Source organism: Nestor notabilis, unplaced genomic scaffold, assembly GCF_000696875.1.
Source record: "Nestor notabilis isolate BGI_N333 unplaced genomic scaffold, ASM69687v1 scaffold8870, whole genome shotgun sequence".
Classification (NCBI taxonomy): domain Eukaryota; kingdom Metazoa; phylum Chordata; class Aves; order Psittaciformes; family Psittacidae; genus Nestor; species Nestor notabilis.
The window spans coordinates 23,490-47,494 of NW_009910627.1; the positions used below are offsets into that span (position 1 = coordinate 23,490).

At 36.8% G+C, this 24,005-nt stretch overlaps 1 protein-coding gene across 1 annotated transcript in view; it reads left to right on the forward strand.

The window, feature by feature from the left end:
* Window positions 1–24,005, forward strand: part of BIRC6 (baculoviral IAP repeat containing 6) — a gene marked incomplete at its 3' end in the record, with an annotated part of 95,274 nt that overhangs the window by 8,694 nt on the left and 62,575 nt on the right. The window contains exons 8-18 of the mRNA XM_010010978.1: window positions 1,628–1,686; window positions 2,422–3,816; window positions 12,422–12,571; window positions 14,783–15,008; window positions 17,850–18,010; window positions 20,057–20,188; window positions 21,109–21,240; window positions 21,533–21,711; window positions 22,279–22,409; window positions 23,261–23,422; window positions 23,574–23,705. Of these exons, the coding sequence (XP_010009280.1) occupies window positions 1,628–1,686; window positions 2,422–3,816; window positions 12,422–12,571; window positions 14,783–15,008; window positions 17,850–18,010; window positions 20,057–20,188; window positions 21,109–21,240; window positions 21,533–21,711; window positions 22,279–22,409; window positions 23,261–23,422; window positions 23,574–23,705 (2,859 nt within the window). The remainder of the gene's footprint in view (window positions 1–1,627; window positions 1,687–2,421; window positions 3,817–12,421; window positions 12,572–14,782; window positions 15,009–17,849; window positions 18,011–20,056; window positions 20,189–21,108; window positions 21,241–21,532; window positions 21,712–22,278; window positions 22,410–23,260; window positions 23,423–23,573; window positions 23,706–24,005) is intronic.

The following is a 24,005-nucleotide window of genomic DNA, read 5'->3' on the forward strand; positions in this document are numbered from 1 at the left end:
TTTCATACACCACTAAGAGAGATACTAAATCTCATTGCTGCCTATGCTGATGTTCCACAGGCAGAGGAAATAAAGAGAAAGGAATATAAGTTTTGGAACAGTTTTTAATTTTACTTATGGATTATGCATTTTGGGGTTTGAGAATAAAGGCTATCCATGAACTTTTGGAACATGCTATTCTCTGATTTCTTGTCCATAATGTCTGGTTATGTCATTCTGAAAATAAATTATGTGGATATGCTAGGAATTGCTTTCATTTTTTGCTTTTGACACATGCATGCAGGCTCTAAACAATTAGACAGTCCTGTTGCAAGCTTTTAGGTAAGAGAGAGGGTATGCCAGTGCTTAGAAAGTGTCATGTGAGAAAAAGCAGTATTCTTTCATTTATGCTTCTTACAGACTGTTACTGGAAACTCCTTTCTCCTATTACCAAAACTCAAACAAAAAGGTGAATCTTTGCTGTAAAACTCAAGACAGAAGGTGTTTGGGAAGTCTTGCTAGTTTTTTTGAATGTTTCTTTAGCATTATGGAAAGTAACAGTACTTCTATGTGCACAGAAAAGTAAATCTTTGGGTTTAAGCTTGGTGTGATTCCTACAGTACTGCAGAGCAGATATGAAACTTACCCTTCTGAAAGGGTATGTAGAAATGTAGGCAACATCAGAGTGTTGGAGGCCTAACAGCTGCTGAGGCCTAGACTTCCAGAGCTCTAAACTCCTTGAGAACAAAAATTTTAAGCCAATTTTAAGAGCTGGTTAAAGAAAAATACAGTCAATGCAGTCATACTGCTCAGAACTAAGCATCTTTCACTTCACTTAGCCAATACGAAATTTACCATCGCTTCCCCACTCAAGGGGAAGCTGAATGAGAATTAAATATTGAACTGTTGCTGTCTTATGATGAAGTGAAGGTTGATTAGGTTTGAGCCAAAAAATATCTATTTTTTGGGCTTGAGGAGGAAGTTCTTGAAATTTGGGAATCCAACTTATACCTGAAGCTGCAAAGTTCTTCCCATGTGTAAACAGCCTGTAACAGGAAGTTGTTTTTTATATTGGAAAAGCCAGATGTGTAAAATCTTCATATATTCTTAAAACTATGCCTATTTCTCTTGAAAAGATATCTTGAACAGAATCTGCTGTCATGAAAAAATGATTCATCTGGTAGTATTCCTAAAAGCAGCACACTGTTTATACACACTCTCTGTACTAGCTACAGAATCACTCTGGTAGAACTGAAGACCAACCTGGCAGCTCCACTTTTCAGAGATTATGTTGAGGAACTCTGAAGAAGGTGTCATCAGTTTTTAAAGGTTGTGTTTGTTTGGCTTTGTTACTCTTGGAAAGATTCCTGAGAACAGGCTTTCATTTTAATTCCATTTATATCTGAATTTTTGGGAATACAGTATTAGAATGAGGCAAATGGAAAGCTGGCCTACTGGTTTGATGGTGGAAGAAAAAAATCTTTATACTGTTAGTGTCAGTCACCAACTTATGAATGGGTGTACAGAGTTTACAATGCGGACTAAAAGAAATACCAAGTTATAATATACATTATATTTTTTACTTTAATTAAAAATAAGGATGCAGTAACAGTGTACATGGTGTCATTCGTGCATTTTTTTTTTTCAGTGATGACCTGCTGGAGGATTCAGACAGTGAAGAGCATTCCAGATCAGAATCTGTGACGGGTAGGTTGTATCTGATTCATAGTTTGAAGGTCAGGAGTGAAGTTTTTCTTCTCAGGCTTTTAAAAAAGCCTTGTCAAAATCAATGATATTATAATCACTGTATTAGAAAAAAGGAAAAAGATTGACCTTGAAAGCGATGCCAGTATTTAAGTCATTGTTTGTGTGGTGGAGAGATTACATGCAGGAGACAAGGAAAAACCCTACTTTGTTAGTTAATGAATGTCTTGTTTGACAACAAGCATTGCTTATCTTGCTGTCGGTAAAACACATAAACCAAGTTAAAAGAACTTACTTAGACTAGGAACAAATTACAGCTTTAAATTCAGGGGAATGCCAGAGAAAGTTCCTCTCTCTGAGGAACAGCTTCTGCCTCAAAAGAGTATTTTGATTGTTTCCCTCTGGGTATGCACTTTAATAGAGTATTTCTCATCTGAATAAAGATTTCATACGGAAGCAGTGTTGTGCATGTTATTCTTGTGTTGTTTTCCTAGAGTCTGAATCAGGAATTTTGAGGGGAGGGAGGATTTCATGCTTATTTCTCATCATCCAGTTTACATCTTTGAGTATGGATCCACAAGTGGGGTGAAAAAAACACTATGAAATTGACTAAAGATGTAAAAAGGATTTTTTTTTTTTTTTTTTTTTTCATCAAACAGAGACATATGCAAAGTTTCCGGTTTGTTTTTTTGGTTTTTTTTTTTAGACATTTATTATGTTAAACCTTTTTGTTTTAAGGGCATACATCACAAAAAGAAACTATGGAAGTCAGCCTTGATATAACAGCTCTTAGCATCCTTCAACAACCTGAAAAACTTCAGTGGGAGATTGTTGCAAATGTCCTGGAAGACACGGTTAAGGATCTAGAAGAACTTGGGGCAAACCCCTGTTTGGCCAACTGTAAGAGTGAAAAGATGAAGGAAAAACATCTAGAACAACACAACATTCCCTTTCCTTGTTTATTAGCTGGAGGTCTGTTAACATACAAATCACCTGCTACCTCTCCCGTTAGCAGTAACTCTCAGAGGTCACTGGATGGCTTAAGTAGGACTCGAGGTGAGAGTGTCTCGGAACAGGGATCAACTGACAATGAATCCTGCACCAATTCTGAACTGAATTCCCCTCTGGTAAGGAGGACTTTGCCTGTATTGCTGCTATACAGCATTAAGGAGTCAGATGAAAAAGCAGGAAAACTCTTTTCACAGATGAACAATATTATGAGTAAAAGTATACATGATGATGGTTTCACAGTTCCACAGATCATTGAAATGGAGCTGGACAGTCAGGAACAGTTGCTGTTGCAGGATCCCCCTGTGACTTATATTCAGCAGTTTGCAGATGCTGCAGCCAACCTAGCTTCTCCGGACTCGGACAAGTGGAGCTCTATGGTTCCCAAGCCTGGGACTTTGGTTCAATGCCTGCGTCTGCCAAAGTTTGCAGAGGAGGAGAACCTGTGTGTAGATTCAGTCACGCCTTGTGCAGATGGAGTTCATCTGTTAGTAGGACTGCGGACTTGTCCTGTCGAATCTCTGAGTGCAATAAATCAAGTAGAGGCCTTGAATAATTTAAATAAATTAAACTCGGCACTATGTAATAGAAGGAAGGGGGAACTAGAATCAAGTCTTGCTGTAGTGAATGGCACGAGTATTGATGTAATCCAGCATGAGTCACCAGCAGATGTACCAACTCCTTTAATAATTCAGCCTGAACAGAGAAGTGTTAGTGGTGGATACTTAGTGCTTTATAAGATGAATTATGCTACTAGAATAGTTACTCTAGAGGAGGAACCAGTAAAAATCCAGCATATCAAAGACCCCCAAGACACAATTACCTCAATGATTTTGCTCCCACCAGATATATTGGATAATCGAGAAGATGACTGTGAGGAGCCTGTAGAGGAAATACAGTTAACTTCTAAAAATGGCAGTGGGAGAGAGAGAAGATCCGAGATCTCTACTCTTGGGCACCTGGTAATAACTACTCAGGGAGGATATGTAAAAATACTAGATCTTACGAACTTTGAAATTCTGGCCAAAGTGGAGCCACCCAAAAAAGAGGGCACTGAGGAACCAGACATGTTTGTCTCTGTGATATACTGTTCGGGCACAGACAGATTATGTGCATGCACCAAAGGTAAGACTTCTATTTTAACATAATTTTTTAATGGTTTTTTTCTTACAAATGTATTTGGACTGTATTATAGAATGTTAGAATCTAAATTTCAAAATAGTAATAGGTAAATTCCGTTGAATTGTTGTACAGTTTGAGTCTGTTCTAGGGAGCATGAACTCTGATTAATTCCTTATCTTAAATGTAGATTTTAATCTCTGGAATGGGAGTAACTCCTGGGTATATCAAGTGTACTGGTAAATTGTTCTCATAGAGGCACAGATTTTCTTCAATCCAAACCAAATAAAAGTTATTCTTATATGCAATTACTTCTGTGCTAGATACATTTCAGAAAAATGCCTCCTGTCTGTAACTGGCGATATTTAAGAGGGTAGAGAAGATAATACTTTTATACCTTATTCCAGTGGTCAGTTGTATCTTCTTTCACATAGGGCTGCTGGTTCTGCTTCAGCCTTTTGCAGTTGGTATTATACTCGAAGTGTGAAAGTCAGACTGTCCGTGCAGGGTTGTTAGATCTTTTTTCATAAGGAACATGAGACATTTCGAGGGAAGGCGGCAGGCCGGAGGGGAGTATAACTCAGGTCCAGGCAGCTGCTACTTTGTAGAAGACCATAAACCACCACACCCCTCTCAGTTCCGTGTCACACAGGGACAGTGGAAACAGCTCTCCTGCGCTTGAATGCAGCTCTGGTGGAAATGCTTAACCTCTCAGAGGGGTTAAACTGATGGGGTGGTTCTCACATTGCAAATGAACTCCCACCAATATCGTGTTGAACTTTACTAGAAGAATTTATATTGGCACATTTCCTTTTTTCATGGTGGTGTCATGTTGATTACAGAGTCCTATAAGCAGTTGCTAACGCAGATTTACCTATTACCTTCAAAAGATAAAGTCAATTAAATCACTTACCTACTACCAAGAGTTTTTAGTGGTGGAAATTTTACATTGCTTTTTTAGTACGGATGAAAACATCACATGTTAGCAACTAGAATTTATGTTTGCAGATTCCCAGTGGAATGATCCATATTTGCTAAATTGTTCTATTTTGGTAACTGCTTTGAAGAAATGTTTATTAAACTGTTTCAGATTTATCTAATAATGCACTCTTTTTCCTAGTTAAAATGGAACTCAAACTGAAAGGTTAATAGCCTTTGAAGACTGTTAGTGTATCATATACATGTCATAATGTTTTTGCCTATACTTTGCTGATCAAACTGCAATCTCATTTAAAAACCAAAAAACCAACAAACTGTGCTAGTTGTTTGGTTGTTTGTTTTTTTTTTTCTACAGAATTGTACTACAATTCATTTCTTTCTTACATCAAATCTATTCTGTCTTTCTTGTCGTTTAAGAGTAACAGTAAAAGTTAAAGGACTTACTGTTACTGTGCAGAGTACTTTCCCGTACAGTATGTATGTATGGGAATTATATTCTTGTAGCTTTTGGTATTACCTAAACCTGGTTTGGGAACTTGAGTGCAAGATATGCAGGTCTGTTGAGTTGGGAGCATTTATTCTGTGTGTGTAGGAGTATTTGTCACGACCACCTCTGTTACTGACTGGAGAACACTTCATCTTCCTCATAATAGACAAACACATCATTATGTTTTTTCAGTAAATATCTCTGTGTTTTGCTCCCTCTGAGGGTGTTATGATGTCCACCTAGTAATTTATAAATAGCTTTGCTGTGACTTCTTTTGTTTGTGCTGCCTTTGAGGTGATTTTGGTTTTTTTATTTCTGTAGTCCTATGTGTCACAGGTATCCCTCTGCCCTCAAGCTTCCTCTTTGTAATATAGTACCTTGATAACTTTTTTTTTTAATACATTGATTATTTTTATCTGTCATTTACACCCACTGCACTTCTGTTTAGAACTTGATTTTCTGCTCTGCAACCAAACTAGAATTAACTTGAGAATTCATTAGTTTCATTGTTTAAATGTCTTTAGAAGCTTTTCTTTTCTATTCTTTATTTTTAACATATCAGTCACTTGTCCTAGTCTAATTTTCCTCACTTTTGAGCCATCATAAATATTTAGGGATTAAATATTTATGTCCATAAAAATACATTATAAGTCTGAATTTCAGAGTCTGATGCTAGATACAGCTGAAGCCTCAGAGTCCTAACATTTATGCCAAAACACTAAGCTTTGTAAAGAATGACTTGATATTTAATGTTTATAAATAACTGTACTGCATAAGATTCAGGAATACTGAAAGAAAAAGCAAATAAAAAGGTCAACTATTAATATAACTTTTCCTCCTATATATTATTGCACATTTTAATAATGTAAGGAATTGGGTTTGCATAATTTCTGTTTTGTTGAATCATATTCATCCTTTAATCTTGCTGCTGTAAGTGGGTAAAATTGCTCACTTACCTGCTAAGTGGCTAGAGAGTTTTCTATTTTCTTTTTCTTCTTTCTCCTTCCCCCCCCCGTTTTCTTGTGCTTCTTGCAAAATCACTTTGAGGTCTTTGCTCCTTTATATTTTCTACCACATATGAAATAGTGCCTGTAGTCTGACAGCATTAGGAAGATATGTGTTGAAAGTAGAATAGCTGCAATCACTGGTGTATTTGAAGTTAATCCTTCTAGCAAGGAGCTTCTAGTGGAAAGACGTAAGTGAAAATGTTAAGTATAAGATAAGGAACATGCATGCACCGGAAATGATTGGATGTTGGAAAACTACTAAAGAGTATAAGCTGGGCACTATATTCTTTCATGTTTACTTGCTTGGATGATGGGAATAGGTGAAGAGATACATTCATGTCTGAAAGATTTGGATGTACAACAGTTTGTTTTGGGGTTTTTTTTTCCCTGATATTGACAGAAATTATATATATCTTGTTGGTGTATTATTTTCCTTTGTTGATTGTATCATTTTTTCCAGAGCTGCCTTTAAGATAGAACTGAAAAGAAACCTCTGTGTGAACGGGTGTTTCAGGTTTTGAGTGGTTTTATGTAAAGATGTTTTAGACCTACATTAGACATCATCCATCTTTGTGAGTTGTGAATAATTATTCTTTTCCCACTTCAAAATGTCATCTTTAGGTGCCAGCTATATAGTAGGTTACAGGTATGGTTTGAATAGTGTCACAGCTGTAGGGTGCTCTTCTGGTGATATTTGAAGTCAGTTTTCTGGTGCTTAAGAGAACTAGATAAAGTTTTGTTTGGATGCATAAATTCCCAGAGCTGCAGTTGTCAATGCCTTTTTTGTATCTCAGATTTCATCTAATTAGATTTCTTTTTTAGTTACAGTCCTGCAAAAAATTACTTAAGAAAACAGTCCACAGCACACATTCCAGTTTTTCCTTTTGTTGGGTTTGTTGTGGGTTGTCTCCTTAGTTTAGCTACTTAGCTGTGTTTGCCATTCAGGCAATTTTGTTGAGCTTTGCTTTAGAACATGGAATGAGATGGAAAATGGACGTATCTGTAATGTTCTTTTTAAAATATAAGTTAAAGGTGCAAATCTCTGCTTGTATTTTGTTTTGGCAGTTTTGGAAATTGTGCATTCTTGTGTTTCTGGGAATATTCTCATTAAGAATTGTTAAGTTTTCTGTCTTTTATCACTACTGATGTTCTTGTCAAGTTAACAAGTGTCTGAAGCTCTCTGAAGAAATGTCATCAAGTAGGAAAATGAGGTGGCATTTCAAACAAATCCCACAGGAAGTGGAAATGTTCAGGATGTTGTGGTGAAGCAGGTACTTTCTATCCAGACTATCTTAGTAGATGTTAAAATCTGTATGATCTGTTTGAATCCTTTGAGTTCCTTCTAGCAAGTGAGGCATTCCTCAGTTGTGCTCACCTGAAATTTGCAAACCATTTTCTTCGCATATCTAGTTTTTTGAAGTCTGTGTTGAGTGTTACATTATAACAAGAGGTTTTTTTCTAGTCTCCCCGTTGTTGGAGAAAGGGTTTTTTTCAGACTGGAGCTTGGTATGTCAAGAGATAGTTGTCTGTCCTATTATTCTTGTTGCAAGCCTGACAGAACTGGATGGCACTTGCATACATTTTAGAGTTGATTCCTCCAAGTCTTGTACCTTTCAATTATAACAGATTTATTGCACTTGAATTGTACATAGTGTATTAATTACTCTGTTGCTTTTTTCTGGTTTTGTTTGGGTATCTTACTTGTCTCTTCCATGTCATTAGGCTTTGTCGGCTTTGAATATTGGTGTGTTTGAAGTTCAGGAATCAATGCAGTGTTTTCAGTTTTCTGCTTTCGTTGCAATGGAGTCTGATGGTTTGGGGAGACGTTGAGTTTTTTCCAGATCAGAGTTAACTTTGAAAGTGATGCTAAGAGATCATCTTCAAGTCAGGATCAGTTACGCATACCCATTCAGAAGCAGAGTACTGATAGCCTGTTTTCCAAGATCTTCAACATGGAGATTTAGCAGACTACTCACAAAAATCTCTGCTACTGCAGGCCATCCTGATGATGATTACTTTTTCCTAATGTTTAGCCTATGTCATCTTTGATGATTGGAGTAATTAGGGTTGTACTGTGCTTGATGAACATGGCAAAAAGATTGCTTTGAAAAAGGAGGAGAATACAACTGTTTATTTAGGTGCTTTATTTATTTAGATTGGTCTTCCAACCACTTTTTTTCTTTAGCCGAGTATCTCCAATCCTTTTAAACTTTCCTCAGGGACTTTGAAAGACAAAAAACCAACAAACCAAAACCAACCAACTGAACAAAAAAACGCAACCCCTTCCAAAAGACCTGCTCAAGTCAGTCTTTGTGTTTCTTGACAAGATACCCAAAACCAAGCACAGTAATGCTACAGATGTCTCTGAATGAAACAGAAGAATTCCTTAGCGGTCTGAACATACCTTATGTGCGTAAACGTAGTGGAATGTCTGCACTTCTGAGGAGGAAATTGAATCAGGTTTATCTTCTGACTCACAAGAGCCTCTTTTACAGAACTGATGGCTAGCTGATTTTCCTTCATCCCATAATCGTGTGTGTAATTATTTCTTGTTAGGCATAGTAACTTTCACTTGTCCCTGTTCAGTCGTATTCTGTTTTTTCATAAGCTGAGATGGACTTGTACAGGTGAAATCTCCAAGAATAGCGTAAATTCTGTTGGAGTGAGGTTCTGGGCAAGCTTTCTCGAGGACATTTTTCAAGTGTTCTGCACTAATATGTTTAGAGCTAACCCTTTTTCCACAGCCCAGTGTTGAGTTGAGGAGAGCTGTATGTTGTTTAGGGGCTAGATTCCTGTGGTATGGCTTTGTTTTCTTAATTCTTTTAACTATTCGGGTATTGTTGAACTATGTCCCTGTGTTGTGATTTGCTGTCAACAATTGTGTCACTATTCAGACTCCTGCCAGAGTGCATGATACGTGTAGGAGACTGAACATTTTACCAGATCGGCTTTGATTGCAGCGGCCTGGTCTCTGACATGTTCTCTAACTTGTGCCAGTGCTGCTTTCCTGGAACCAATGACTGTTTTGCCAAAAGGAGGCATGAGATTTGTTTGGATGGATTTATGATTCTTATGTTCTATTTGTATAACACACCAGGTTTTGAGGCCAAGAAAATTACAGTTTTTAAGTAGAATTCAGAACTACATTAATTGTACAATCACAGAATCATAGAATGGTTTGTGGTGGAAGGGACCTTAACATCATCTTGTTCCAACCTCCCTGCCATGGGCAGGGACACCTACCACTAGACGAGGTTCCTCAAAGCCCTGTCCAATCTACCCTTGAAGAGTCTGCAGGATGGAGCATTCACAACTTCCTTGAGCAACCTGTTCTAGTGCCTCACCACTCTCACAGTAGAGAACTTCTTCCTTATATCTAACCCAAATTTCCTCTGGGTTTAAACCCATTACCCCTTGTCTTATTGCTGCAGTCCCTGATGAAGAGTCCCTCTCTGGCATCCCTGTAGGCCCCGTTCAGATACTGGAAGGCTGCTGTGAGGTCTCCACGCAGCTTCTCTTCTCCAGGCTGAACAGCCCAAATTTTGTTAGCCTGTTTTGAATGTTACCTGGTTTTTTTTTTCAGGAAGTATAATGATGCTAGTTTCCAATAACTCTTTGTGATCATTGAGTAAGTCAATGGCAGCTTTCGTATCTTCTTGGTAGTGCAACAAAAGCATTATTGTCTCTGTCAAAGTGACACGAGCAGAGAAGTTTTCAGATAAAGTACTACTTAAGATGTTTGCTAAATGGCTAGAATTCGAAAGCGCCAGATTGAGTCACTGTTTTGGCCTAGTACTGCAGCCCATGAGCCAGTAGCAACACCAAAACAAAAACAAAACCAAAAATCCCAACCAAACAAAAAGCAGCATTGACTTTTGAAGAGATTTTCCCCCACCCCGGCACTTGACTGTAGGAACTATGGGATCTTTGAGACAACTAATCGAGTATGTGTCATCAGAAGGTCACCTTTGGATGTTCTGTGAGAGCAAATGCCTCCTTTGTGATACAGAAGCAAAGCCTCCTGCAGCAGTTTGGAAAGCGTGCATGAGCACTACGAATTTTTTAGTGTAATACTCTATAACTGAAGATCATGATAAACTTCTTTACAGAAGCTTTTTTAAAACAAATATGAAGAAGTGGGATATGTCAAGTTGAGCACAGAATTTTTCTTGGAAAAGTGGTGGAATCTTTCAGGAATGTAGGCATTGTGACTCTCTTCCTCTTGTAGTATGGGATGGTTTTTGCTGCTGTTAATTAGTGACAGACACTCAGAAATTTGGTTTGAGGACCAAGGTTTTGTTTCTTCAAAAGCAAACTCTACCCAACCATCCACAGAATAAGTGAGACCTTAGCATTACTTTCTTTAGGAAAGCCCACAGCTTTCTGAAGTTCTTTAGCATTTCTCTTGCTGAGAGTCATAAAAATGGCAGATGGTGCAATTCAATGTGTTGAGCTTCCATAGCATGAGAGTGTACTTTATTTTCAGGACAGGAGATTATCTGGTTTTGATCATTGAGATTATTCTGATCGTTGATCCTTGAGCAGTAAACAGAACAGCAAACCAACTGGGGTTTGGGTTATTAGCAGCTGAAGCTGTCAAAGTCTGTTTTTTTCTAACGTGTCCCTAATTCTCATTAAGGAAAATTGCTCATTTGTGAGCAGTTTAATTTCAGAGAAACTCATTGGTATTTGTTAGAACTATGTTTTTTTTTTTCCCTTCCATTCTAGGAACTTGTTCTGTACCAGAGTTGGGTGACCTGGGGTGGAGATAGGTGTTGTACAGGCTTCTTACGGCATCTCAGTGAGAAGGGCCTCACCAACAAATGGCTTAATAGCTTAATGAAATAGCTGTTTTAATCAGATAAGAGTAAAAAGAGTAATACAGATAGTGGGGAAATCTCAGGTTCCTTCAGTAGCCAAGAGCTCTGCTTTCGTGCAGCGTTGCCCAGACCTTGGGTGGATTTTCCCACAGTGCACAGATCTTGTCCATTTTGGTCATAGTAGCTTAAAAGCTACTATTTTCCTCTTTTTATTCAGGTTTTTTTTTTTCCTGGCTCTTCTATTAAGCCATTTGTTGTCAGGCCTTTCTTACTGAGAAACAAACAAAAAAACCCCAACCCTGTACCAGCTCTCTCTGTGCCTTTTGGGTGTCTTCTGTGCCTCTCACATGCTCGTTCTGCCTCGCTGTGCCTCTCTATCGCTGTTTTGCTCTACTCAGCCCTCACAGTGCAGAACATGTACCTCCTGATTATGCTTTTATCTTGGCTTATTATTAGGTGTGTTATCTCAAGTTTGTTTCAGATTACTTGGAGAATTTGCATAACAGGGTTTGTCATAATGGTATTCAGGTGCTGAAGGTCAGTCTGTAGTCAGTTTTCAGTAAAAGCTATGGAACGCCTACCCTAGGATTTTCCTCTCTATTTAAATCGTACTGAGTAGGATTTTTGTAACTTCTAAAACTGTGAATAGCCCTTCCCCCCAACCTTATGTAAAATAGAACATTCCTTCTTGGTGACTTCTCTGTAAATGACAGAATTCATCTATGTATATCTGTAGGGGTGACTAATGGGCAACTTCCTTGAATGGTGTCCATCATTCCAGCTTCCATCAAAACATATTGTCCTTAGCAAATTTTGGACTTGCTCTTTTGACTGTTGCCCTGATCAGCGTTGTAATTCCAAGTTTGATGAAATAATTTGAAGAGCCCCTTAGTTACGAGAGTTAAAGAGGGGAAGTGATTTTTTCAGTTCTCAAATACTGAACTTTAAAAGGAAATTTATGCAACCTTACAAATGAAGTAGTGTAGGGACATGATGGACTCCTTTCTGTTTAAGGGGATAATTTGTGTTATGGGAAGTGACTGGAATGGTTATGATTTTTGGGTTTTACTGAGCTTTCCTTAATTAACTACTTTCTAATCCCCTCTTCACGTCAATTATTTTTTTTTGGTGCCAATCAGAACTGCAGTCAGCATTTTTGTAGTTCTGTTTTGCATTTACCCTGAAAAAAATTGTAGCAGTAAAGCAAAATGAGTATTCCTGTATAATCTCACTGATTTCAGGTCCTGCATTACTATCATAGTTGTGTAGCACTTTTAACTGCAAAACCTGTCCTGTGAGTTGAGTATTACTGTGTGCCTGTCTAAACTTTCTTCTTTTGTTGCCTGTGATGATTTTAGGTGGAGAACTTCATTTCCTTCAGATTGGAGGAACCTGTGATGACATAGATGAAGCTGATATACTTGTAGATGGATCCCTTTCCAAAAGTGTAGAACAGTCCTCAGAAGGCACCAAGCCCTTATCTAATCCTTCAAGTCCAGGCATTACAGGTAAGTTGCACATGTTTAAGTGTATCATAAGTAAAATTGCTTTTGTAATTTTTGGAAGTTGCGTATTGAGATGATTCAGAGTTATTTAATCACATGTTGCTTTATATTTTTTTGCTGCCCCGGGTTAGAGTTCTGTAGTTACTGTATGTCTACCACTGGCTATGTACAAACATAACATTTTAGCAGTTCCTGATTTAAAACAAAACCCAAACAAATAAGAAGAAAACCACCGCCTTCAGTATAGCTTGATTATGGGTTATTGGAATAAGGAAGGGATTTACTTATGTATAGACTTCAAAGTAGCTGTATCTTTAGATTGTCTACTAGCTTCAGGTCCTCCTTTAAGCAGTTAGATAATTCAGAGAATGTAGTATTGCTTGATCTTGGTGTGTAATGGTTTCCAAGGAGCTGTTAGATGCACAATAATGATCAGATAGATTGAGTACTGTTTTGCTGTGGCATCAAACTGAGCCACTAAAAGCTTTGAGAGAAGGTTAACAATCGTAGGAAGCCAGTGCTGAAATGAGGGGACTGGCAAGAAGAGTTGAAACCAAATGCTAGATGCAGAGTTCTTAGTCTGAGCTGTCCGGGTTAAGGATACTAAAGTCAGTAATCCTGGACTCTTAGCATAGAATGTGCAAATGATGGCTAGGACTGTGCAAACATTTTATATATTATGAAGCTGCCAGCATGTGTATGGATCACGAGCAGACATAACCCCCAACATCTGTAATATCAGTGTTGCTCCTCTTCTAATCAAGTCCCAACCAGAAGAAAAAAAAATTTTCTTCAGCTGTCATCTTAACATGTTTTTCAGACAGAGACATAGCTCATCAGAAAGCTTTCTGTTTGAGGAAATGAACTCCTAGGCAGATCTGACTGAGCATCAAGTCTTGATCTATATATCTTGTTCACAGCTGATGGCAGGCAGCAGCAGGGTGTTTTTATGAAATCGCTTTGGTGTTCTCCGAAGCCGTAGCTTAAAGATGCTGTGGTCAGTAGAGAAACCACAGTAACAAGCACAACCTTTTGTTCCTATATTTTTCATATATATTGTGGCTGTTGTTTGTGCATTTATTTTTCTCTATCGTTGGTATTCTGGAATGCATTTCTTAAATTCAGGCTAGAAAATAGAATTTACAACTTGGATACATTTTAAGTTGTATTGTTTTAGAAGAAAATACGTTAACTGTACTGAGTTGTAAATTTTTGATGAGGTTGAAATTATTATTTCCCTTTTAAGGAGTGGAGGGTTTTTTGTGGTGAAGGGATCTAAAATAATGCTTTTTTTTAGAAGCAAATTGAAAAAGAATGTTAGTTTTCCTGACTATTTTTTTCCAAAATACATTTTTAAGAGAAAGTACTCAAAATACAGGAAGATTGGCAATGTGCATAGGTTATTTTCCCTCAAGTTTTCAATTTTTTTTGTCTGAGGACACCTGATTATTTTTAGAGTTCCTTTGTAACATTTCTTTAGGTGTTTGTCTCCCTGGGATATTTTAATCTTGAGTATTTCTTCAGTTAACATTTTTATTTCCTCAGTACAAGACTTGAATATGAAGAGAAGGTGGCAAAATACTTGTCTAGGTCTAGTGTCTTTCAAGTGCCTTATATAAAACATGTTTGTTTTTCACTTACCCCTCTTTTAAGCTAAACTTGGAGTCTTCCAAAGCATTCTAGTAACCCACCATAAAACAAGTATATATTGATAAGCAGGTGCCAAAGCAATGTTTTAAACAGTGATAAAAATTTTACAATTGCATAATTCAAAGTCTGTTTTCCAGAAATATAAATCTATTTATTTTTTTAATCTGAGTCAATAGAGGTGTTTAAAGGAATGTTTTAATCAGCTTTACATCATCAAAGTGTAGCTGGCTAATTACTTTTTCCTGATGCTTCTGGTTGAATCCCAGACAGCATGCTCAGAGCTCTCAGAAATTTTATTCCAAATGAGCTGCCTTCAAAGGATGCTGGCTTCAAGACTGGAGTTGTTTAGTGGCTTGTGTCTGGGTTTTTTTATCATCATGTTTTTGTGTTTGGGTATTTTTGTTATTGGGGTGGGGTTTGTAATTGTTTTTTTGGTTTGCTTCATTTTTTTAGAAACTTCATATAACATGTAGTTAATTTTACCAGTAGCAGTTTGGTTATATTTCAAACTGTTCTGGGAAGAGTATCCGTGTAGCAATTAATGTATGTTCTTTAATTACTCAGGTGTTGATCTTTTGGTGGACCAGCCATTTTCCCTTGAAACATTGTCATCCCTGGTGGAACTGACCCGTTTTGAGACCTTGACGCCACGGTTTTCAGCCACTGTCCCTCCCTGTTGGGTAGAAGTCCAGCAAGAGCAGCAGCAAAGGCGGCATCCTCAGCACTTGCACCAGCAGCACCATGGGGATGCAGCTCAGCATACTCGAACTTGGAAGCTCCAGACAGACAGGTGGGTAGGTAGTGATGCAGAAAGAATCACATGAGTATTGCTTAACCAGTTTGTATAGTGGATTTAAGCACTGATTTCATGCAATTTGATAGTTTTTAAGTGTAAGTTTAAGAACTTGTACTTTGAAGGATAATAATGCCTCTTCGGTAGTTTGTGTTATAGGTCTTTGTGAGATTGACAGAATTGTTTCAATGGACCTTGAGACAAATTGAAAAATCAAGTTTTTAACTTGTCTATTTTTGTTTGCCAGATGTTGCCATTTCATTATGTGTGACTAATGAGTTGTCCTAAATGAAATTGTATTGTAATTTATTTAAAAATGTGAAGATAGAATCTGGATTTACATCTGTTTGCATCAAGTTAAGCCTTTATACATGAGTCATTTACTTAAGCCGGTATATAGCACTAGCTGTGCTAAAATTCAGGCAATATTTTCATTGAAATGAACTACACCAACATGGTGTGGGGTAGTACTACTTAATTTTTTACATGTAGCTTGAGAACTTGGAGTTCCTCTGGAAACCTAAAGACTAGAACAGCAGTGTTGTGGTCTTGAAGAGTTGTTTAAAACCTACCTGAAGTAGCTTTGCATAGTTCTTCTAAGAAGTGCTCAGAGAAACAAAATATAGATAGAAGCTGCGTTGTGTGTTTTTTCAAGGGACTCATGTAATAGGGCACTACAAGATCTTTTGGGTCAGGCTGTCAGCTGTCTGTCTCACCGATGTACAGGATTTGCATAGAGATATATAATCTGAATGCCCATACAGTGGAAACAGTGAAATAACCAAAGGATTATACGGGAGCTAGACATCATGTGTGGGGGGAACAGCATGTGATAACAGAGAGTTCAAGGTGAGAAAATGGGTCTAGAAGGTAATTGTTGCAGGTATTTCTGTGACTGACGTCTAACATGAGCTGAAGTTCCTTTAATTAAATGTTCATAAGCGACAGTTAAAAACTTGCAGTGCATTATAGGCTTTCAAATCTTTATTTATCTTTGTGTAAGTAAAATATCCTATAAGTAACAAGTGGAAAGGAGGTGGTTCCTTCCAGAATAACTTCCAGTTCAAACTACTGATTATCCAGTGTGTTCAGTAACACCTGAAAAGTAAAAAGCTACCAATATGAATATATAGGGAAGCAAACAAGTAATAGCTATTAATTAGAAGATGATAGGTGGAACATTAGTGTATGACTATTGGTTTCATTAGAGGAAAAGAATTATATCTGCTGCAATTAAAACAGGAATGTAAAGAGGTAAAGTTACAAGTTTTGGTTTAGTATTGGAAATCTTTGACAGCTGCTAAAAGTGACTCATGATGAAAATGATTAAATTACAGTCCTTTTGTTCACAGGGTAGAATATACAATTTTAAGACTGAGAGCAACATTACCTTTTAATTGAAAGTTATCTGGGAAGAAACTTTTTGATTTCTGGATTATTTTATTGGTCCTTATTATAAAGTTCATTTTATCTCCTCTGAGTGTCTCATACTGATTCTTATTAAGATGTGGGATTACAGGGTTAGATGGATGAGTAATGCGATTTGATATGGTAATTCTTTTGTTTCTCAAATACATAGGAGATAATCCTGTAAATGTATTTTAGGGAATGGCTTTATATTAGTGCACTTGCACTCTCTCAATCCTACTTTGTTATTTTAAAAAGGATGTGTAACTAAGAAAACAGAAAAAGCAGAGTCTGGTTTACCTTGTGAATTACCAAAATATTTCCCCTTCAGTAGTAATTTAATTGAAATGTTAAATTGGATTAATCTTGTTTAAAAAAATAAAAAAGTATGTGAATTCCTAATGTGCTCTGATAAAACAGTAGTGTCTGAGTTTCTGGGTTTTCTCAGATTTAGATAGGAAATATTTTCTGTTTTCACCTAATGCAGACGTACTTGAAAATATATGAAAGAAAGAGGAGCTAGGTACTGATCTGTTTTCCAGTGTTTAAACTTGGAGTGGGTCTGCAGCTCAAAGGTCAGCTGTAGTGGAAGATCAAACATTGATGAGATCTTCTAGAAAAGGAATGAAGAAGTGTGCTGGAAAATATTTTGTAGTTGTGAGAATGATGGTGTATTTGCATTTAGAACAGTCGTGATTGTGTATTCTTCTTTAAAAAGGTGCTATAGAATGGTTTCAAAGGTGAGAAAAGCTGCTAAAAGAACTTGCTTTAGAGTATCAGAGAAAAGTGATATAAAGGATGGATATGCTAAAATGCTGTGAAAATATTAAGCAAGTAAATTATTTTTTTGCTTATTTGAAACTTTACACACAAATAAAGAGGATGCACTTAAACAGAGCTATGAGAAATTAAAAAGCTGCTTGAAGGGGAGTTTTTCACTCATCACAGAATTAGATCGTGAAGTTCATTGCCACAGGTATAACAAGTATAAAAAGATCTCTTCGCTGTTGGATTAATATGAGACCTTCTTGGAGGATCATTATTCCATACATGCCTATTGAGAGATACTCAAAACTTCCTTTGGGGCATCATTCCAGGAAAAAAGTAACTGGTATTTATAGTAATATGGAAATAGTACTGCAATGAGGGTAATAGGGAATCTTTTCATTGCTACTTTTATCTGAATGTTGGTTTGCTTTCTCTTACTAGTTAGCTTTTGACATGTTGTTTACAAAATGAATGTGGGTAACTGCAGCCTGAAAGACTTTTACCTAAGAAATTCATGTGGATGTCAACCAGTGCAGTCTAAGTTTGTGTTTTTTTTTCTCTTGTTAAAGAAAGTGTGCATAGATAGAGAATGCACTGGGTAATGCTGCCTGCTCAATCTGAATTTTCTCTTAACACTGGGTCATTGTCTTCTTTTCCTGACAGCAACAGCTGGGATGAGCATGTCTTTGAACTTGTTCTACCAAAAGCCTGTATGGTCGGACATGTGGACTTCAAATTTGTTTTGAATTCAAACATCACAAATATTCCCCAGATTCAAGTGACTTTACTGAAAAATAAAGCTCCAGGCTTAGGGAAAGTCAATGGTAAGAAGGAACTTGGATATCATTCAGATTATCTCTTTTTCAAACTTATTCTCTGTGATGTATATTAGAAGAATTGCTAAAAATTGTGTGTATATGTTGGTTTTACTTGTTTCCATTTTATTCTTTTCTTCAGCATCATGGTCTGTTTTCACTCCTCATATTTGAATGTAAATTGGAGAAACAAACTGGGTAAACAGTTTCAAAATCCTGAATTTTATACAAAAAATGCATAGCTTGAAAAGGTTGAACAGAATTATTATTCTGTACAGCTTGAATCCTCTAGTCATTAAATAATTGTAAATCATCCTAGAGATTGACTGATGAAACAAATGGTGCTTTTTAAAGTTCTTGATATATTTAGAAATATTATAATAAGTTATTCCAAATCACAGAAGGAAATTATTTGCCAGTGCCTCTTGGATGCATAAGAGAAAACAGCAAGTATTTTTTTGATAGGAGTAGATAATAACTGGTTTCCTTGGGAATTCTGTCATCATCTGGCTCGTTGATTAAGCTATGTGAAAGCTGCAGTATGATTTTACCTTTTGTTTCTTGCAGTTTTGACAGCATAGACCAAAGTTATGAATGCTCTTGCCTTGGGAGGACTCCTAGCTAGATCCAGGAGTCTTCCCAAGTAAGATCTCCACATCTTAGTAGCTCTCAGAGAACCTATGAGGGGGTGGCATAAATTGAAAAGTCATTTTGATGTAGAAGAGTTTGTGCCTCCCTTGGGATTTTGCTGTGGTGAGCATTCATTGCATGTCCTGCTGCCTTGTCTGCTAGGGATGGAAGGTATTACATGCAGCTCTTCTTTTTATTGAAGCATTTATTAGTTATCTTTATCTGGACACCTCTTTTTGAAAACCTTCTAGGAACCCAGTGTTTCAGAGAAATCTTGCTGTCACATGTTATTAAATTGGCAGCTGGATATAAAATGTGTTGGGGAGAACAGCAAGCAATTATAAAAGCTCTTTTTTTTCTTTTTTTTTTTTTTTTTCCTATTTTTTAAATGCTAAGTAAGAGCACTCCAGTTAAACAATGGTAACAGTGCTCTAGATTTTAAGAAGGAATACGGGCATACTAAAGGTCATGGACAGGCTTTCATAGAACTTCTCACTCTGTATCATCTCCCAGTGTTTAACAAGAGAAAAAAAAAGGGTGCTGGAGATGCTTTTTGGAGAAATCTTATAAACTGGTGGTTATCCGAGAATAAAATATTATTGCATAGTAGTATTCTTGGAGAAAAGTGTGTTCTTATAGGATACGAGATAGTTTAAGTGTTTTAATGGAAGTGGTAGCTGTGACTGCAGGACAGCTGTCAACAGGTGTGAAGTAAAACCTTGATTTTTAGCATGAAGGAGAATTTTGTTCTGTCAGGGTGAAAAATAGGACAGATATTGCATGTTGCTCTTCTGAACAGAACCTGCTTTGTTTTCAGCGTGAATTTTAGAATGTATATGCAGATCTGGATGTCAGAATTAATCTTGAAAAACTTCACTTGTGGAACAAGACAGTAGAAGGAAAGCTAAACATTTTCCTTAATGTTTCTGTATTAAATATTTCTCAGGAAACAGTTCCATGAGTTAGTAATTCTTCGAAGACATTTGATTTGGCTGTGAAGTAGATTGCTTTCTGTGGATGCTTTACAGTACAGTGTACTGATCATAATGTATGACAAAGCTTTTCAGAAAGTGACATTTTACTTCCTTACATGCAATGTAGCAGAGTTTGGTTTTTTCCTGTTATGGATAGGGTGGAGAAAGCATGGGGTGGAGGGCCACTGTGTCCACAGGCAGTGTGGAAGGGACTGGGGGAGCTGAGAGCACCCACGAGGAAACCTTGGCAAGGTCTTTTTCTGTTTGATTCTGTAGGGTTGGGGAGCCTCAACTAAGCACCATGCTCTCAAGTGTTACTGCATTGTAGTTGTTGCCTACCCTTTTTCAATGTCATGGGCAGGAAGCTGATGAATTTTCTATGAAAACTACTTCTGTTTTCTGTGAGTCTTAAGTAATGTTTATGATATCTTGCTAATATTTTTATTTCTAGAAGCAGCAGTAGACAGACAGATCACATTTCCTTTATCTCCAGCTCATAATACTGAAGTGGAGAGAAATGGAAAACCAGGACTGGTTGAATTCAATGAAGAAATGCAGTATATGGATGTAGAGGAACCACAATGTAAGTTTTATTTGTTACATTCTGTTTAAAATATGAGCTTGCTTTTATTCTTTAATGATACACAGGTATTTCTTTGCAAAAAAAATCTCAGCTATTTAAAACAGACTAATGTCTCAGCCCTCTTTACCTCTCTCACTGGGTCTGTTTACTGTAGAAGTTGAAAGTTTAACACAAACACACCCAAAAACATCCCACAAAACAACAAACTACTGGAGAGTTTTGGTAATTAAAAGTAGATTAGTATTTATTTGAATTTATAAATAAAGTAGATTGAGAGATCATCTTTATAACCTTAAACTCTTACTCTGTTCCAGCAGTATTTTACTTGGTTTCCTTAGCTAATTTTAATAGATTTTTTTTCTTTGCATACCTGGCTTTCATAGAGATTGCTGCTGTAAACCAGCAAAAACAATAAACAGCTAGTAGGTAATTCATAACTAGTCATGTTGACTTTTGGCCGCATCACACTTGCTGTGCCTGTTGTTACAACCTTTTAACAAGTATTCTTCCACAAAATCTGTTAGAGTGACTCTGAAAGGCAGTCACATTGGATCTGAGTGAGGTCTAGAGACTAAAAACTGATAGTCGGAGTAAATCAGTTCCAGAACTATGATTCTTCTTTTTTGGTCCTTTCAACAGTCTTATTTTACACATTTTATATTTTGTGGCTCTGAGCCAATCAATGTACCTATTATCCTAATAATATAACTGGAAATGCTTTTAAAACTGTCATTTACCTTTATTGATTTCACTGGAAAATGGTTAAAAGTGAACCTCATATAACTGTTAGTTTTTCAATGTAGCATGACATGTATTTAGTGATCAGAGTTTGACATGGTGTATTTTCAACCCATGCAAATGATCAGATTTTGTGACTCAATTATGAATAATTCAGGTCCATATTACTCATATTTTTTAAGGTCTTAGATTGTGTCCATTCCTGGAGGAACACAAGGAAGATATACTTTGTGGTCCAGTATGGCTGGCTACTGGACTTGATCTATCAGGACATGCTGGAATGTTGACTCTAACAAGTCCAAAGCTTGTTAAAGGTAACCCAGTTTATTCTGCTATTCACATGAAGTATGTGTGAGTAAAGTGTGTTGCGTACTTCTGTAGTCAGACTTTGGTTTGTATTTATTTTCATGTTGACAAATTTTGTTGTATAACATAACAGTAAGTTAACTTTGCAAACTGATGCTCAAGTACTGTAATTATTGTAGCTGAGCTTTGCTTCTACACTATATCTGTGAATATTAAATCTGTTTATAACTTGTCCCTAGTAAACAATGTAAATTCTCTGCCCCCCACCCTTTTCTTTTTTTCTTCCCCCCCCCCCTTTAGGCATGGCTGGTGGCAAGTACCGCTCATTCTTAATTCATGTTAAAGCAGTGAATGACAGAGGAACAGAAGAAATCTGCAATGGTGGTATTAGACCAGTTGTTAGAATACCACCTCTCAAACCTCAAACTAACAAGGGCCATTCCCTTGCTTCATTGTTGGCAAAAGTTGCAGCAGGCAAGGTAATGACTGGCCAAGAAAGATATCTGTGTTGAAGTTGTAGAAATGGTATGATATATGTAATCTGAAAATGAAGCAGCTGTTAGGAGAGTTAAGATCCATTAAAATTACTTTTTTAAGAGTTAAGACATCAAGAATCAGAGTTCAGCATCTCTCAAGTTGTTTTCTCTGTGCAAATTTAGCTGAAAAGGTCTGTTCTGCCACTTCCCCATTCTGAGCTGTTGATTTTGAAACAACTGTTTCCGTGAGTGTTTTCAGTAGTGCATACAGCTCATCCTCCTATGAAGGACTGTATTTGTGTGTGTGTATTTTACTCTTGATCATTGTAAGATCGGGTGATACAATGTACATCTTTTGGACACTATTAGAAAGGTTAGAACATAACAAGTTACAGAGCATTGTTAAATTTGATTATCTCTATTAGGGAATAAAAGTAGTCTATTTTAGTACACTGCTCAAACTGAGGTGAGATTTTACTGGAGTGTATTTCTCTGAACAATATATACAAATGAAGCAGTCAAAACCAGCATGATTTATGATTATTCTTTTTTTCCTCCCCAAAAAACCAGGAAAAGCCATCTAGCAAAATTGAAGCCACTAATTCTTCAAGAAAATCAGACAATCTGAGAGGTTGTGACTTACTTCAAGAAGTATCTGTAACAATTCGAAGATTTAAAAAAACTTACATGTCAAAAGAAAGGTTAGTAAGTGTTTTTTAATTCTAAAAGATATTAGCTTTAATTACACTTACCATAAAACACGTAGTTCAAAATAGCTCAGGTCAAACTACTGTTTCAAGTTATTTCATAAACATGTTTTATATGGAAAGTCCTGTAAATTGTGAATTTGAGAGCACTGTGCTATGCAGTTTGTGGTAGAATAACACCATGCATGAAATTATATGTTGAGTGATTATTTGCCTGAATGGAAAAGACAAATGTAAATAGCTAAATTATTTGGACAGGTTTTTGACTTGGGTGTTTGTTTGTTTGTTTGGGTTTTTTTTGTTTGGTTTTTGTTTGGTTGGGTTTTTTTAAGAAAACATCTTTTTATTTCCACATTGTCTTGTCTCTTACAGCAGAGAATACATTATTTGTCAGAAAGTTTAGAATCAAATTTAACTAACAAATTTTTACTCAACAGTTAAAGTCTCTATGGATTGGTAGTACAGACCTAAATACAAATAATATAGTATTTAATTTGTATGTAATGGTCTTACAGAGGCTGCAGAGAGGTATGTGCAAATGGTTGCCAAAGAGTGTTGTAGGTGGTGAAAGTTTGTTTAGGTTTAGAAGTTACCAGATAAGTTAATAAAAATTCCTTGAAGGTCAGTAAGTATACACTCACCTCAGAAGTTCTGTGAGCAGAAAACAGAAAGACTGGGTATGTGTGCTAGAAAGTATCACATATGCTTATGTACTAGTTTTACTCTCATGTAGACATCTTTCTTTTGCCACTCCTAAGACAGGATACAAAGCTGGAGGGACACTTTCATGGGAGAATGGCCGTATTGGATAATTCTGGTTTTCATTTCCTTCCCCTCCTCCCTAGAGTTCAACGGTGTGCCATGTTACAGTTTTCAGAGTTCCATGAGAAGCTGCTCACCACTCTTTGTAAGAAGACAGATGATGGTCTGACTACAGAACATGCTCAGAGTCTTGTACTAGACACGCTTTGTTGGCTGGCTGGAGTGTATTCAAATGGACCTGGCAGGTAAGAGAAGTAGTGTTTAAATTGGCATGGCTACTTCTCAGTATCAGCTCTGTTAAAACAAAAAAAACCCAAAACAACACCACAAAAAAACCACCAAAACCCCCCCCCCAGTTTTGTACCGTTCTCTAAAGTATGCAACTTGTTTTTACAGCTCAAAGGAAGGAAATGATAGCTTGCTTTCTAAAACACGTAAATGTGTCTCTGATGTAATACGTGTTTGCTTCTTTGAAGCTGGGCGGAGCATAGCTCACAAATGTGCACGATTTCTTGCACTATGCATCAGGTCAGTGGTAATTATTTCTATACATTTTTATATATTTCTATTTTCTACATATTTCTATATACATTTTCTATATATTCTATATATATTTCTATATGTATATGAATTGTATATGTGCGTTTGTTATCCTTTACCACCAAATTTATAAAGCAACAAGATCTAGAAGGTCTTCTGCTGAGGAAAAACGAGTTAGGCTATGACTGCAAAGAACATCAGTTTTTCAACTTCATCTTAAGGGGGAGATTTCACGATTTGTTCTTACTTCATTAAGTGCTATGTTATTCTTTGTAGCAATGGCAGGGG